At 38.8% G+C, this 18085-nt stretch overlaps 1 protein-coding gene across 1 annotated transcript; it reads left to right on the top strand.

The window, feature by feature from the left end:
• The first annotated feature begins 1184 nt into the window (after window positions 1-1184).
• Window positions 1185-17259, top strand: ric8b (RIC8 guanine nucleotide exchange factor B). The gene is made up of 10 exons (XM_053500558.1): window positions 1185-1383; window positions 3238-3285; window positions 3697-4311; window positions 6369-6463; window positions 8293-8443; window positions 10437-10532; window positions 10676-10820; window positions 11191-11335; window positions 11965-12084; window positions 15905-17259. Exons 1-10 carry the CDS (start codon window positions 1300-1302, stop codon window positions 16014-16016), a joined length of 1611 nt encoding a protein of 536 aa, XP_053356533.1. The 5' UTR covers window positions 1185-1299; the 3' UTR covers window positions 16017-17259.
• Window positions 17260-18085: the final 826 nt, after the last annotated feature.

Raw genomic sequence — 18085 nt, 5'->3', positions numbered from 1 at the left:
ATACAGTAGTGACAACACTGACAGTGAGAAAACCTGTTGCTGAAAAGTCCAGCTTGGTCTGACAATCCACAAGCTGCAAAAACACAAGGCAAGCTAGTCAGACCGGTAAATCACTGTGGTTTCATTAAATTAGTCACAAGTCTCTGGAAGAACTAGCTACATGGTTTAACCAGTATTTATACACTTTTTAGCAGAATGTCTTCCAACCTTTTTTTTTATAATCAAATTGTAAATTCAGGTTATATATAGATTTTTGGGATACAGTGTTGTATGTATGGCGGCATATGTAGTGGTTTAGTGGGTAGCACTGTCGCTTGCACCTTCAGGGTCCAGGTACAATTCACAGCTCAGGGCCTGTATGCATGGAGTTTGCTTCTTTCCCCCGTGCTTTGTGGGTTTCGTCCGGAGTGTCCAGTGTCCTCCTACAGTCCAAAGGCAAGAAGATTAGGCGCCTAAATGGCGTTTTCAAATTGCCCGTAGTGTGTAAATGAGCATGTGGATGTGTGAATGTGTGTGCCAGGCAATGGATTGACACCCTGTCCAGGGTGTACATTGTTTTGTGCCCTAAGTCTCTTGGGATATAGGCTACTCCGGGAAAAAGCGGTAAAGACGATGATTGAGTGTTCCAACCTTTTTCATAATTAAACTGATAACAGTGGGTATGTAGACTTTAGGGACACCCTGTAGTATGTATGGAGACATGGTGGCCTTGCACCTTCAGGGTCCAGGTTCAACTCCCACTTCAGGGTCTGTGTGTTTGGAGTTTGCATATTCTCCCGGGTTTCCTCCTACAGTCCAAACACATGAAGATTACAATAAATGACGTTCCCAAATTGGCCGTAGTGTGTGAATGCACTTGTGAATGTCCTATCATGGTTGTAAAATGGAAATAAATACAGTGGTCACCACTGGCCTCCTCAGTCCCTAGTTGGACTACAGAAACTCATGGATGGATATGTATAGTCAGATATCATGCTAGCTATCATTTAAAGAATATTTCAACTTAAATGCGTTCACATTTGACCTTACCCTCATTTATTTATTTTAATTTATTTGCCCATATCAAAATAATATGCCATAATAATCTGGCATACTATATAGCAAGGTTGCTTAGCACGCTAGTGTGTGCAGTCATTGTTCGAACCCGGAAGTAACGTGACTCTCCACGAGATGACGTTTCTCAATGAAAAGTTGAAAAGAGAGGTTTGTGGAGGCTGAACCAAAACAATCAGCTGCTGCTTGTGTGTAAGACTTCAGTTGATGATTTGTTGATCGGTTGTAGCCGAGGTACTTCCAGCTATGGATCTGAGCGGAATTCTGATGCAGATTGAAAACGGGAACGATGAGGAAGTCGAAAAGCGTTTGCAGAAATATAACGCAGAGGTAGGCTTCTGGAACATGCTAGTAGCTTGCTAGCTAACTGAGTGACAGCACTGACTAGCTGTGTTACTGGACACTGTAGTCACCTGTGCAGACTTAGTATTTTAACTAAAACACAACATTCGTTTTTAAAGAATATAAAGCGAGCCTTAGTCTATTCTTGACGTCCTAGTTTTATCCAGTTAGCCTGGTAGGCTGCTATCAGTCTGTATGTGCATTAGCTGTTTGCTATCTAGCTCTCTAATTCTATTTACATCATCACAGTCCTGTTTAAATCTTTTTAAAACTATATAACATTTAGAAATAAAACGCTATATGCCTCTCATAAAGAGACTAATGTTCATGAAATAAACCTGTACTGACGTTTATATCATGGGTATTGTGATAGAGAGTTGTTGAGCCGCTGAGCTTGCTATACACCTGATTTAACTAAACTGTATTTGCACTACAGACAGAAAATAAGTGACATGTTGTAAAGACATGTGTGCATTTAAATGGTATATGTTTACTTCAGGCAGCTTGCATCCTTCTTTGGTATTTTATTCGGTTTAAGGCTAATCTTAATTAAAAAAGGACAGGCCATGATTTTATCTTCAACTTTTTCCAGGTAGCTTGATGTCATTAAAGGATTGATGTGTCAGAGTGTGTACAAGTAAAACAAATGAATCATCATTTATTTATCGTTCAGCCTAAAGAGATACGTCATTAAAAACCCGGTAATGCTGTGCCACCTGATACAATCATGGGCGTACCATACATATGATTTCTGTGCCAGCACCTGTAGAATAGCAGGTCAGCAGTGATCCAGTGGTGGTCTCTGTACAGTGACGGAGAAAACTTGGGTGAAACTGTATATGGCAGATGTAAATAACTGCTGTAGAGCAAGGATGTCATAAAGTTTTTACATAGAAAGAAAAATATTGTAAAAACAGCAATTAATGAAACAGAATCAATAACTGTTGTGATGATCCTTTGGTTAAAATGTAGTCTCTTATTACAAGCAACTTGCAGAACCAGCCACAGTCATTCTGAGGACCGCATGCATGCAAAAATCAATCATTGTTTTTGTTTTGTTTCGTAAGTTTATTTATTTAGTTTCCTTCTGGAATACCATTGTTTGGAAATCAGAAATGTGTTTGAGTACTGTTTTAATAACAGTCGTGAAATAAATATGTAAACCAACGTGTTGGTGTGTGTGAAAATATATATACACACATACACACTACCACTCAAAAGTTTGGGATCACTTTCTAACTTCATTGTCTTTCTTGATTTTTTTTTTTTTTTTTTTTTTTCTACATTGTAAAGCATTGCTGAAGGCATCCAAAATATGCAATGATCTCTTTTGAACAGTTAATATTGAGATCTGTCCGCTACTTATTCTCTGTAAACGCTCCATAACGGATCTAATCCGAGGTGCTGTTAATTTCTGGGGCTGGTAATTTTAAATGAACTTCTCCTCTGCAGCAGACTTTACATTTTGCTCTTGCTTTTCTAGGAAGGTCTTCATGAGAGCCAGTTTCATCATAGTGCTTAATGAAGTTTTTTTGGTCAGAACAGCTGGCGTTCGTGTCTTAAAATAACAATTGAGGATTATTATTGTTATTACTTAATTACCCAATTCCATATGTGTAATGTCATAGTTTTGAAATCAATGTGTTCAAATTTTTGACTGGTACTATATTTTACATGATAATTTGTCCACGGAAGTAAATGTGAATGTAGACTTTTTTTATGCAATGATGTGTGTATTGAAGGTTGTGCCTTCTTTTTTTTTCCACTATTAAATTTTTGTACCCCAGTATTTCATTTAGATTTTCACTGTTTTTTTGTTTTTGTTTTTTTTTCTCCCCACAGAACTGTAAGACATTTGCCTTTGACAGCAAACAAGAGGAGGCTCGAAAAGTGAGTATAGAATTGATGTTTTGGCTTAAGGTAACCTGTTTAGTAAGAATGAAAATGAAAAAGGGCATTTTGAACAATATGTTAATTTTCCTGAGTGAAGTTTATTTGGTCTCACCTGATACTTTGAAGCAGGCCACAAACAGGAAACATTAAATGAGGTTTAGAAATATTTAAAAAAAATTGCCAACACCAATAAATGATAACTCAGAAAAAAACAATATTTGTGTTTGTGAGGGTGGTACAGCAGATAGTGTTGCTGCCTCACAGCTCCAGCTTCTCACGATTCTCTTGTTTCCTTCCTCCCCCTAAAAACACGCAGGACTTTTCTCTAGAGTTATTACACTGAAGCCTTAACAATAAGTAATGTGAATGTGTCACTAGTCCTCTGTTTTTGTGTGTTTCTTCCTGCAGAATCTGTGTCAGGGCATACTCTCAGTGCTTAACCAGCCTGTGCAGCCCCAATGTCAGAGCACCTGTCTGGAGACCATGCGCATCCTGTCTCGTGATAAGCGTGTCCTTGGGCCTGTGGGCACCCATGACGGCATCGTCACTCTTGCCCGTCTGGCGCGCATTCCGGTGCCTGATGTCGACGTGAAACCTCTGCAGAAAATATCGACGGCTGAGGAGCGGGTAGTGGTGGAGGCGCTCAAATGTCTGTGTAACGTGGTGTTTAACAGCGTGCCAGCACAGCAGATTGGTGCAGACGTGCAGCTGGCGCAGGGTTTGTGTAACTATCTGCGCTCACTGACTTCCATCCGTCATGATGTGGAGCTCTTCTCTTTGCGTTTGCTCTTCCTGCTCTCTGCCCTGAGGGTGGACATCCGGAGAGTCCTGCAGCAGGATTCAGACGCTGTGGAGCTGCTCACTGGTCTACTCGAGCGCGCGTTGGACGTGCGATGGGTGGGGCCGTACGAAGTCGCGTGTCCTGACCCACAGGCCCCACCCATTTCCCTGGAGAGGAACGATCGGGCAATGGAGTCACTCAAAGCTCTGTTTAACATCACCATGGGTGATTCAAGTGATGAGGTGAGAAGCGTGAGATTAGAAACACCTGTTTCTAATTAAAGTACTTTTAAACTAATTTGATTAAAATGTTTGTTTAAAAATAAGGAAGTAGAAAACAGTACCCAAGGTGTGTACCACTAGAATTTGAATAAAAAATTACACCAACATTAGGGAAGTCAGCAGATAAACTCTCTCTCTAAAGCCACACTATTTTGTAAGAAAATGTATCCACACAAAACCACACAGACAAGACACTAATTTACCTTGTGTCTTGTCTTGCTGATATGTCAAGGAAAAACTCCTTGAGATAGCAGTAGGAAGAAACTTTGGGAGGAACCAGACTCAACATGTAACCCATCCTCATTTAGGTGATAACTGATTATAGCAGAGATACACAAAAGATCCCAAGTAAAAAAAAAAGAAAAAAAAAAAAGAGCCATGGTAAACTGCCACAAAGTTCGTTTTGTGAATGGAATGTTTGCTCCCAGATGTGACCGACTCTCAGGACTCCCGAGTGGTGATGATGGGTACTGGCGGAATGGATATCATTGACGTCCTCATACTGTGTGTTAGGAGGCTGGAAGTTTAATATAACAAATGCATTGAACTTAACATGGAGTCCAGTTTTGTTATTGGAGGCTCAGGTAAAAACAAAACAAAAAAAACTTCAGTCGTGAACTATTGAGCGATCGTAGTCACAAGTCCTCAGGGAACAGCTGTCTGCATCAGCCTAGACCAGGACCGTCTTTATGATATATTTGACCTGTTCCCAGTCATCCCAAGCCTAACACATAGGCTCTCCATGCCACAAGATCTACAACCAAATGCTGGTGCCAGGATAAGTCAGATGGGTCCAAAAGGGCATGAGATGATGATAACAATATACAGGCTGAAATTGTGATTTCAGAGACTTTGACCCTGGCATTGTTGTGGGTGCAGACAGACTGATAAACTTGTATTACTTTTACCCAGTGTATTGTGATAAATGGAAAAACATCCAGTCAAAAGCAGTGCTGCAGGCAGAAGTGTCTTGTTGATGAGAGAGCGGCAAGTCTGGTGATGACAAAAAAGAGAATAGTATTTTAAATGACCATTGTTTACCACTGTGGAGAGCAGAAAACCTCTATTTTCCATATGTCAGGCCTTTTGTAGAGCATGGGCTACAACAGCAGAAGAGCGCACAAACATTAACTGAAGCTCGCGGTCTCTTTCTACATGACTGTATGCCTATAAAATGGATGTATGGACACAATTAGTATTTATAAATCTTTAGACCTGGCCTTTATACAAACAAATTTAATCATTATTCATTTATTCCTTGTTTTTAAGTATGACAAGTGAGAATATTTTGTACCTCAAAGCAAAGCATAGCACTTTGCCTGTCTGGTATTTTTTTGACTAACAAATGTACTGACCACGTTCTGCTCAAATTAGAGTTTCCTGTAAGGTATACGACAGTGATTCATTGGGGGGGCGGCATGACCTGGCATGACCTGGCATGAGGTCGGAAAGTAACATCTGATTGATTTATTTTGTAGTATGATATCGGAATAGGGTCATCGGATCGCACCTCTGGGATTAGGGGTTAAAATCTCGTCTCCGGTCTGTGTGTATAGAGTTTGCATGTTCTACTGCCTTGCTCAGTGGGTTCCTCTGGGCACTCTGTTTTTTTCTTACAGTCCAAAGACAAGCGATGTAGAATGATTGTTTGGTGTTTTCAAACTGCCTGTAGTATAGGATTTGGTGTGTGAGTGTGTGCTTGAGCACTGCGATGGCTGAGTGCACCCTGGAATGCACCCTGACTTTTCCTGGCATTGGCTCATTGTGACCGTGCACAGGATAAGCAGTATATTAATAATGTATGGAAAGGTGATCTCAGAATCTGGATCCAATCACTGTACAAATGTTAATCATTTTAGCCTATAAAGGTGAATTATATATTTAAAAAAATCTAGCACATGCTTCAGTTTCTCATTTTTATTCTTTTTCTGATAAATATATCTGTAAACATATGAATGTACTATAGTTATGTTCAAGGCAAGTTAGCTCACCCTGTTCTTGTGTCTTTGTTTCAACAGCATCATGATCACCAGCTGAGGCGTATAGTAGCCATACTGCGTCATTATCTAATGCTGAGGGTTCAGACTGAGGAGAAAACCGAGGAAGCTCACAGGTCAGTGTTCATGAAGTCCCAGACATCTAAGTTTCGCATGTCTAAGTGAATTATTGTCAGGGCTCGCAAAATTTCAAAATCCCTGGTAGCCTTCGGGCAGGCACTCTTCAGTTTTTGGTAGCCAAAAAATGCATTTAAGTAGCCCAAATAAAAAAAGAGATTATCTTTAATGTATAATATTGTAAAGGAAACAAAACATAAATCAAGAAAATTGTTAAAACACAAATTACAACAACTTTACAAAAATTTAAATCACCAACTCAAATATTTGGTTCTAACTGAACAGAAATTTCTATGAACTTGTAAGAAATGTATAGAACATGAATCAGTCTGTGGCAGATTTTGAATTTGAAATTCCCACTGAAGTCACGGATGAGTAAATGGCACTTGACTTTGCTTTTTGAAGTGTACAAAGATTGTTACATTTTGCCAATGGTAGTTTTTAGGCCCTCGTTGTGCTTGTTTTTTTTTATTATTATTATTATTTTTTTTTTTAGTATGTTTTTTGCAATTGGTGTTTGTTCTAGTGTTTGTTCTGTTGTTTGAACATTGTTATTTAGCTTGGCATATTTCAGCCACAGAAATTTTGTCCAAGAAAACCATTTTGCCACATAATCTGATTTGTCGGATTTGATAACTTTTCCGCTTTGTGGTAGGCTTTTCTTTGGCAGTCTCTTCTCCACCCTGCCCTGTCTTATTTGGCTCAGCAGAACTAAAATACCTGCATAAATTTTTACACATGCACACACATAACGGTCAGGACATAATGCAAAAGCTTTGACATATATTCTTCCTTCCCATGATAGCCTGACGGGCAGGTCTGAGAGAGATTTTGGTAGCCCGACTGTAAGACACAATAGCCCCGGGATGTCGGGTATACACACATGCTGTATACACACATGAATTTAAGCTCATTTAAAGAATATCGGTGAATATCAAGTGGTGCCATTTTTACGTGATAACTGGCACCCCTATTTGCCCTGCACCCAGAAGCCAGTGCATTCTACTAAATCCCCCTCACCCTGTTTGTGTGGGTTTGACTCATTGTGTGCCCCACAGCTCAGTCACCAGCCTTTTCACACCTCTGGAATGTCTTGCTTTTCTTAACACAAACACAATGCATTCTAGCACTTTCTGGCCTCGCTGACTATATTCTACGCCTTTTTAAAAACCGACTTGGGCACCAGTAGCTGGGCTTTTGTTATTCAAATAGGCTCGGGAGCTAATTTCTTTTCGTCATCCTTTTCTGGTTTTGCAAAATGCCCAGACATATACATATGAGACAGCAGTGTTAGCAAGACATGTGAGTGTCTGTCCCATGGCTCATGCATTGGGTAGACACTTTTTTTTAAAGAGGGTTGCAAATATTTACTGGATCTGTATATCAGGTGCAGTTTGCAGGAAGTCATTATGGCAGAGACAAATGTCAAACTTTTCTGTCCATTGTTATTCAAGGGTCAGGATGAATTACTTGCACTCATGCACAAAATATGAAGGAGACCCAACTTAAAACCCCTTATTAAAACCATAGTGTTTAAACCAGCTTAAGTGATTGCTTATTAAAATAAGTAATAATTTAAGCTGGTGTAAACACTATGGGCAGTACACAATTTTTTTTTTTTTTTTTTTTTTTTTTGACTGAAGACTGTCCGGTTTAATCCAGATCACATGCTTTCAATTAAACAAGTGTGCAGACTTGCAATCAGCAATCCATTTCTTCTGTGATTAGAGGTAGTTAGCATGGTTGTTTTTGGCTAATGTCTTAAAAGGGTTCCATTAGTTCTGGAAGCGACTGTAAATCACTATTACAATACTTTAATCTCTTCCAGTCATGCCATAAATCTTCTAAGCAACCTTCCCGTATCCTGCCTGGATGTACTGATCGATGTGCCTGCACATGGTGGACTTAAGGAATATGGTGGGAAGAACATGGACGTCCTGCAGGTGCTTCTGGACTTCATGGAGAAAAGAATAGACGGGGTACTGAAACACAAAGTTATTAATACATTTAAAGTTAGAAGTTTACACACACTTTGGATGAACTCATATAAAACTTAAAAAATATTTAAAAAATTATCCCACTCCACAAATTTCTTGTTAACACTCCGTAGTTTTGACAAGTTGGTTAGAACATCTGCTTTACACCTAAATAAGTAAATGTTTAAAGATTGGTTATTATTTAATCTTTAAAACGTATCTTCAAACTCCTTTTGACCTCATGAGAAAATCAAAAGAAATCAGCCAGGACCTCCACAAGTCTGGTTCATCATTGGAAACAATTTCCAAATGCATAAAGTTAATTGATCTGTACAAACAATGCTATGCAAGTATGAACACCATGGAACGTCCATAGGACACGTAGAGGAGCCAATGCCAATCCACTATATCCACAGTAAAACAAGACCAATATTTAAGTAACCTGAAAAACTGCTCAACAAAGAACTGTTCCAAAACCACCAAGAAAAAACAACATGATTTGCAATTGCACATGGCGACAAAGGTCTTTCTTTTTAAAGAATTGTTCTCTGGTCTTATAATGGCCATGAAGACCATTGTGTCTAAAGGAAAAAGGGAAAGTCTTGCTAACCGAAGAACACTATCTTGGCGGTGAAGCACGGGGATGGCAGCATCATGTTGTGGAGGTGATTAGCTCCAGGACTGGTGCACGTCACAAAATATGTGGCATCATGAGGACGTCACCAGCCAGGAAGGTTCAAGCTTGGTTGCAGATGGTTCTTTCAAAATTGTGGCAATAAGTCTTAAAGACAAGCTCGAGGTGTTTGAGTGGCCATCACAAAGTCCCGATGCCAAGAAAATTGCCGGGCAGAACTAGAAAAACAGTAAGGAAGCCTACAAAACTGACTCGGTTACATCAGTTCTGTCAGGAGTGGGCTACAATTCCGGCAAATCATTGTAAGAAGCTTGTGAAAGAGTGTCTTAAAACATTTCACTCAATTTAAAGGCATCATTACTAAATACTAACCCAGTGTATGTAAACCTCTGGCCCACTGAGAACGTAATAAAGGAAATAAAAGCTGAAATAAATCTTTCTACTACTAACATTATTCTGACATTTTACATTCTTAGAATAAAGCAGTGGTCCTTGCTGACCTAATTCAGGGATTGCTTCTTAGGATTAAATGCCAGGACTTGTGAAAAACTGTAAAATCTTGGCCAATAGATTTGGCTAAGGTGAACATCAGAAGTACTGAATAAAAAATTTTAGGAGGTCCGGTCAATGGAATTTACATCGAGCCAAGGTTCGAAGTTCATGTTAGTATGCAGATCTCTATATATGCAGTCATTGTAAGTCTATAATGTGGAAAATGTTTTCTTTCATGGCCTTGGATATTTCCTTGTATTTGTATGGAATACAAACAAGATGTAATCAGTCTTGGGTTGATCTTCATTTGCACGCTGCTGGGCTGTAAATGAATGTGAAGGGACTTTGGTCATTCTGTGCTCTCAGCTCGAGTATTTTACAAGCCCTTACTTCAAACTGCTGCGGATATGTTTGGCTCTAACGTCCAGTGGTTTTATTAATTATTATTATTATTACAATATAATTATTTACTTTCTGTTTTTTCTTTCTCTTTCTTTTTTTAGAGTGGTGCTTCACGTTATTTATGTTTTTATTTCCACCACAGGTTTAGAGCGTATGTGATAAACTGGTTTGATCTGTCCGTTCATCTTTGAAGGTTTAGTTTTTATAGTTTACTTTTCTTTTCTTGGAGTAAGCCATGCTCTGTCACACTTTCGTTTCTGCACAAACTATTGCGCCAATTGTCTCTGTTATAGCCGCGCCCACTTCGAGGGGAAAAAGGCGCTAGGTTACTGGTATGTTAATTATTGTCCTTTATTAAAAAAGCTTCAGGATCTGGATGGAAATTTGATCTGCCATTTAGTGATTTATATTAAGCTGACTCCATACTTTTTTCCAGAATTTACTGAGTGTATTTTTCTGCCTTTTCAGGGGTCAAACTACAGAGAAGGTCTGACTCCAGTGTTAAGCCTGATGACGGAAAGTTCCAGATACCACAGGGAGATTCGCAGATATTTCAAAGCTAAGGTGTAGTCTGCACACGTGTGTAAAACCCTTCTGTTTATTTAATAGTGGTCCACTAGATTAAATTCATACTTGATTGATTGCTTTTATTCATTTATTTTTGTCACCTAGCATGCCTGTACTAACAGAAACCGTTTAATGCTCAGGTTTTACCACCTCTTAAAGATGTGAAAGTGAGACCAGAAATTGGCAGCACAGTCCGCAACAAACTGGTGCGCCTCATGACTCACATAGACATGGGGGTAAAACAGGGGGCTGCGGAGTTCCTTTTTGTCCTCTGCAAGGAAAGTGGTAAGTGTTGTCGCACCTTTGAGGCAGATTTCAGAGTTCTGGTTCTAAGAATATTTGTACTTCCTGTTTCAAATCAGGTGCTGTTTGCTATGATGAATGTCCATGATCGCTTACTAGATATCCATTTTTTTGTGCAGATCTTTAAAAATAGTCCTTTTTAAAAAGTCTTTTAAATTATTTAAAATTGGAAGCATTTCCAATTATGTACTGCTTAATTACCCAAGTAAATCAAAGCTTTCTAGGAAGCAGGTGTATGATTCTTGCCATGGTTCTGTCTTTAGTCATGAGTCTTTGTTGCTCTTTGTTTTTGTTTTGTTTTTTCTCCTTTTTTTCTTCATCATTTTCTATATTTTTTCATACTATCCTACAGTGGACAATCTTTTAAAGTACACTGGATATGGCAACGCTGCAGGGCTGCTGGTGGCTCGGGGGCTGCTGGCAGGGGGCAGAGGAGACACTGAGTACTCTCCTGATGAGGATTCAGACACTGAGGAGTACAAATCAGCGAAACCATTGTAAGTTATTGAAACCTTTGTCTCATACTGATCGATTTGAAAAAGTGTTTAAATATCATTTATCGGACATGCTTTTATGCATCTAGCATTACAGTTTATTATTATTATTGTTTCCCAGAACAAAGTATGTATTGTCCTGCCAATAGCAAGACATTCAGTGCAGTAAATTTAGTTGTAGACATTATTATCTACAACTTGTCAAGTTATTTTAGAAACAAATTATATATATATAACATACTGTATGGCCAAAGGCCTGTGGACACCTTAACATCACACCCAGATATGGCCCCTCTCATGGCTTTGTATGCCATAACATTACAATTTCTTTCATTTGAACTAAGGGGTTTAAACCTGTGCCAGCATGCCAAACCCCCTGTGCATGAAGCAAGATCAATGTCTTGCTAAGGTTTGGAGTGGAAGAACTGCACAGAGCGCATAACACAATCCAAGACATCCCGATGATGTTCATTGAGAATGTTGACGCATCTAAAACAGCTTGTTGAAAAGGCACACATGGGTGTTTTTTTTTTTTTTTTAAGATGTCCTCAAATGTTTGGTCTTGTACTGTAGTATTTAAAGAAAACAATTGGATGTAGACTTATAGATCCTCCCGTTCTTGTATCTTTCAGCATTAACCCGATTACAGGACATATAGAGGAGCCGATGCCGAACCCTATTGAGGACATGACCGAGGAACAAAAGGAATACGAAGCTCAGAAACTTGTAAACATGATCGGCGAGTTGTCAAGGTGGGAATTATAAAGGAAAAGCCCCATAAGCGCTGATACAGATTTTAATGTACTGTAGTTGTAGCTGGTTTTCATTTTAATTAGTTCACACTTGCTCCATTGCATGCATGCCAGAAAGGTAGGTGACTGTGGGTGAGCCAGATAGAGAACTGGATGCAGCATTGCCCCTAAAACTCTCCTGCTATCGGCCTCATTTATCTCAAAGCAGTGAATGTTGGTGGAAAAAAGAGAACCATGAACCGTGAAAAAGTTGTTGAAAGCAAACTAATTTTTTGTGTCTACTTTAAATCATTACAAATGGCAAACTAAAATAATAATGCCTTTCTCAGTTCAGTCCAACAGTACCAAAATAGGTTAACAGAAATACCAGGCATAAATGTTATATGGTTATCCATTAAAAGCACTTAACTGTTGGGTGACCAGTCAGTTACTAGATCATGCTGATTTATCACATAAATGTGCTTTGCAAACCCTGATGAAGTTCATTATTTATTTAGATGTATTCTGCACGATCTGTCTATCCATTTTAAATTCTTGCAAGAGAGAGCACTTGTAACCCGAGCAAGTGCATCATATTTCTTTTCCTCGTACCCTCTCTCTCTCTCTCTCTCTCTCTCTCTCTCTCTCTCTCTCTCTCTCTCTCTCTCTCATTACAGACTTTGGTAAGATCCGACTGCCTCCATGTTGACCTTTTTTGGCAGCAAAGGCTAGTGCGGCTCCAGTATGAGGAGCTGTTGTGTTGCTCCGAGCGCGTTCCTTACCAACCGCTTCATTAAAGCAAGAATCTCTCGCTGTGTCCTTCTGCCTCATTTACAGCTGGCCTTCCTCTAGACTGCAGCATTCAGCAGAAGTCAATGCGAGATGCTGTCGCACCAGCCGCCACATCAGTCCTGCCGCGTTAATTACCAGCTAATTGGCACACGCGGAAAGCTTTTGGTCCTTTTGCGCTCCACATTCAGATTTTTTTGCTTGTAAATACATGTACGTGTCTCTTTTATACACGGCCCTCTGTATTCAACAGGCGTTTCAAATGTTAACGCAAAATAAGAAGTGAACAAGGGCATTCATTCCGTTTGGGGGCTTGCTCTGTGTGTACGTGTTTTTAAATGTTTGTGAGGACCAAAAAGGACAGAATGCTTAGAAATTGATAGGATGGTGTCAAATGTCCTCAGAAAAAAATTTCCAGATCCTTTTTTTATGCAAACTAAAGGTTTCAATCCAATGTTCCTAGTTACAGTTGGTTCGACTGTATACTCGCGTGTTCCTCGCGTCAGAGTACACGATCAAGATCCTCTTTTGATTTTCCAACTACAATTTAAAAAAATGTCCTGCTTACGTCTGTGAGTGTGGCTCGTGATCCAGGCTTGTGCAAAAAAAAAAAAAGGATTGTGGAATCCCAACATTCTTTTGGAGCTCCTTTAGCATGTTTTTTTTAATTTTATTGTCATTGCCAATATGTATTTATAGCTGTCCTGAAAGTTTCATGTATTCTACACCGTCCTCCTATCGGTGGCTTTTAAGCGAGTATTTCCTGTCATCGGCTGGTCTTAATGGGACTAATTCGCTCAGTTATTACATTTATTTCTTCTAAAAACATTATTTCCCACTTTTACCCAAAGCATTCTTTTAGGATTTGTCAAGAATTCTTAAAAGAGACAGAAAGTGACCTTCTGATCACTGAGGTTAAGGTCCCCACAAAGATAGAGAAACGTGAAAGGGAGTGAGCAAGAGAGAGTTTGCAAACACGAGAGGACATCATTGTTGCTGTCCATCTATAGGGTGGTTGAGCCATAATGAGCAGCGTGTGCCTGAGTGAAGCAGATTCCTTCCTCGAAAGGATCCTTCTTTCTTCTTTCTCCTCACCTATTCTCTTCATTGAGGAGAAAGGAGGTGATGTAGCGAGGGCAGAGGGACAGTCACCAGTCTCCCCCAGTACGGCTGCTCAGGAGACAGCGCAGCTCCCTGCAAGAATGTCTCCCCCACCCTCCTACTGCTTGACTCGCTCCAATTAGCACTGACTCAGGCCCACCCCCAACACACTCGCTCATACTCATACTTTTGCTCACTACTTCATCATCTGTGGAACTAATTAGTTGTGGTGGATTTTTTTTTATTATATTATATTTTAAATGGGCAGGGGAGGCAGCTTAGATTTTCTTAAGGTGCAGAAGCATTATCCAGCACATATATAACCTAAGCTTAAAAAAGATTTGCATTGCGTTTTAGAGAAATAATTGTGACAACATTGTGGGATTTTCACTAAGGAGTTTATTTTAAAAAGGTGTTCAAAACGAATTATTCAGTACATTTTAAAGCTGTTTTTGAAATGTTTATTTGCCTTGCACATGACTACAAATTAGTGAGTAACCTGGAAATTGAATACTCCATCATTTATTTGCTCCACATCCCAAAATGAAGGTAATTGACCCTTTTTTTTTCTTCCATAACTTATAACGTTGTGATAATCTTAGGTTTTGCTTTGATTGGATAATGCTCTGATGAATCATATTAGGCTGTGCTAGTGACACATAGTGCAGATATAATTGGATTAGCGTGAAGGAGCAGCCGCGGCTTTGAAGAGATTAGAATGAGTACTGATCCTGTAATTAAACTGCAAAGCGGGGGGAAGGTAGGGCGTGCACAGCTAAAGGGCTGGGTTCAGGGTGTGTGTTTGAAGGGCTGTCTTTGGGGCCATGATTCCAAGGGCTCTTGTGTAGCCGGATGTGAAGGAAAAGAAAGATGTCCTACACATCAACAGGCCTCTTTAGAGGAAAGACCTCAATGGTATTACAATGGCTGACACAATGGCTTGCTTTCAAAGAGCAGGTGGATTGTAGTGACAAATTGGCGGCTTGGAAAACCCACATTCATGAGATGCGAACGCAACAACTGCATCAAATGATTACCTCGAGCAACTGGTTGCTATTGTCTTAGCGATTGTGTGGTATACAATAATACACGAAGTAAAAGTTTATACAAGGAGTGCAGCTGGAAGATATACATCGATCAGCCATTATGTTTACTGACCGGTGAAGTGAGATGTTTTGGAGGTCAGAGAGGCCAGGTTGAGGTGGTTTGGACATTTTCTGAGGAGAGATTGTGAGCATATTGGTAGATGGATGCGGAGGTTGGAACTGCCAGGCAGGAGGTCTAAAGGAGACCAAAAGAGGAGATTTTACGATGTTACGGTGTCACCTGGAACTGGGTGGGATATATTGGGCAGCAATGGAACTATTTGTGCTGGAAGTAGTAGCAGGAATGGGCGAAGGATTTGAGTGACGGGGTCATGGGAGGTCAAGGCTCATTGACAACAATAGGAGAGTCGCTATAGCTCAAGTTGCTTAAAGTTAAAGCTGGGTTTGATAAAAAGGTGTCAGTCCTAGACACTAACAAACTGAGATGTAATGTGTCTTCTGTGATCAGATCAATACCTGCTATCCGTTTTTACCCAAATGAGGATGGTTCCCTGTTGAGTTTGGTTCCTCTTAAAGTTTCTTCCTATTACCATCTCAGGGAGTTTTTCTTTGCCACTTTCGCCGTCGTCCTCGGTTTGCTCATCAGGGGCTATCATATCATTTTGATTTATACACATTCATATCTTTATACAAACTTAAATAATTCTTTTGATTGTGTAAAGCTGCGACAATGTCAATTGTTAAAAGCGCTATACAAATTTAATTGTATCTTTCATATTTGTTTGTAAATGTTTGGCATTAACTCATGATTATTGTTCATTGATTTAAAGTAATTTATAAATGATGATTAACAATCCGTGCTCTGAGTAAATTTCTGACTACAGTCTCCTCTCCTCTTCCTACAGGCAACAACTGATCAGGCCAATGGGAGTGAGGAAGGATGGCACACTAGCTCCCCTAGAGGAAGCGATACACAAATGCAACATTCCAAAAAATAGTGATTCAGACTCTGATTAAGACCCAACTCACACACTCGCACGCTCACTCACTGAACTGCCACAAAGTCAGCACTCCATAAAAAAAGGAAAAAAATAGAACTAGATTGTGTTAGAAACAGTTTGCGTGTGCCTGTTTGATTTCTGAGTCTGTCAGACATGTCCGAATAAGAGTGGAGTCTCAGTTTAGTGAACATGTAAATCACACAGGCACAGACTTTATTTTTGGTGTTATCTACCACAAACATGACAGTGGTTTGATCTGAGATTTGGATTTCTGAGATTTGCTCTGAGACGTCACTCACAACCAGAAATTAATAACTACTAATGAAACCAATAGTAAGCCTCTTTTATTATCTCTAAAACCAAACCGGTACAAATGAATGTTTGTTCACATTTTCTTTTTGTGCTGCATTCACTGAGTTTCTCACTGATGCGCAGGACAAGGCTAGTAAAAGAATCAGATGGAATCCACATCACTTTCAGATCATAAGCAATATTGTCAGTTTGTAATTTTGCTTTACTTTTGGTAATCATTCCTGACCTTATTGCAGAAGATGCTGAATGTTAGACTGTTAAAATTATTTTGTAGGGGTAAATAGGATGACCACATTGGTGTATTTCTCTTTATTGAAGCTAGGTGAGAAGTAACATGCAGCAAGAAGCAGATTGTAGTTAAATGACTAAAGGAAATGTTTGGAAATTGTTTAATGTCTTATATCACTAGTATGGCTTTAATGATACAGGAACACGCACGTAAACACACAGTCTTTATAAGTCTAGCATGATGTCACTGCTTCAATATTACATTTGGACAATCGTATTAAGAAACTTTTTTTTTTTTCTTCCCCGTAGAAGATTAAGCTGTAAAGTGATTTTTTTTTCTTTTAATTTTATTTCAATGAATACTTACAGAAGCGACTATGACTTGAATAATACTCATTTTATATATTATTATTATTATTATTAACTAAAGTGGATTTGTTAATAATACTTAAAAGAATGCTAGAATCACATGCCTATTTTTTTTAAATCGATTTAATAAATTTAAATCGTGTCACTATTTACAGTTTAACGAATTTATAAGGCAATTCCTTGTGAGTCAGCCCCAACATTGTTTCAAACCATACTGATTCACTACTGCTTAAAGAAACTCCTCTCATACTGACTAAACATTTACAGTACGTATAAAATTAAGCAGTTAAGTCCAGGGCTGAGCATTGAAAACCACAAAGAGGCATGAAAGTGATGAAACTTAGAAAGAACAGAAAGAAGGAGATGAAGGGACCAGAAAAAAACATCAGAAGTTATTGATTATTTAATAATTTCCAGTTTTTTTTTTTCATAATTACCATTTGACTTGTGCTTCATGATAAAATTCAATATTCAGGCATGTTCTTTATATAGTTTGTAGAGGACTGATTTAGACTTGCTCTGTCCATAAATCATTATATTATTAAATCATCCAGTTTATCCTAAATTATTATTACAAACATTTTCCGTTCTAAACTTCCCAAATGTTCCTTTAGGTTCCTTCCATACTAAAAGTCGAATGTGTTCTGCAGTTTTTTCAGAATAGAATTGTAGACTCTCATAAATTTGTGGATTTAATTTTACATCCATAACACTGATAAAATGCGCTATGTTTTTCTGGATGTAAATAATCGCGTGAATTTTGAGAATTTGTTTGTTTTTAGATGAAGACATTACATTAAGAGATGTGCATATTAGTTCACTGATATTAAGCTTGTCCGGGCTCTGAGACTGTTTGTTTACCAATTTGACTCCAGCTGTCACATTCATAACCCTGGACCCGCCCTGTAGAATACTGCTGCACCAATAATCTGTAGTTCTGATTATAGACATTCAATGATGTTTATCGTCTCTTTTGATTAAAAGCCTTACTTATTAACAAGCCTTTTTTACTTGTGCTAAAAACAAGCTTCTTGCTCAAATTTATAAAAATAAAGGAGGAAAATTCCCCCCCATTTTTTTTCACAAAATTCCGCTCATCCAGCTCCCATAAAATAAAAGTTTTAGCAAAATTTAAGTTTCATAAAGGATTTTCTGCTTTTCTATTTTTCTGACTGT

This window comes from Clarias gariepinus, chromosome 7, assembly GCF_024256425.1.
Source record: "Clarias gariepinus isolate MV-2021 ecotype Netherlands chromosome 7, CGAR_prim_01v2, whole genome shotgun sequence".
Classification (NCBI taxonomy): Eukaryota; Metazoa; Chordata; class Actinopteri; order Siluriformes; family Clariidae; genus Clarias; species Clarias gariepinus.
Note: the sequence above shows the minus strand (reverse complement) of the source record. Positions and strands in the feature narration are given on the sequence as shown.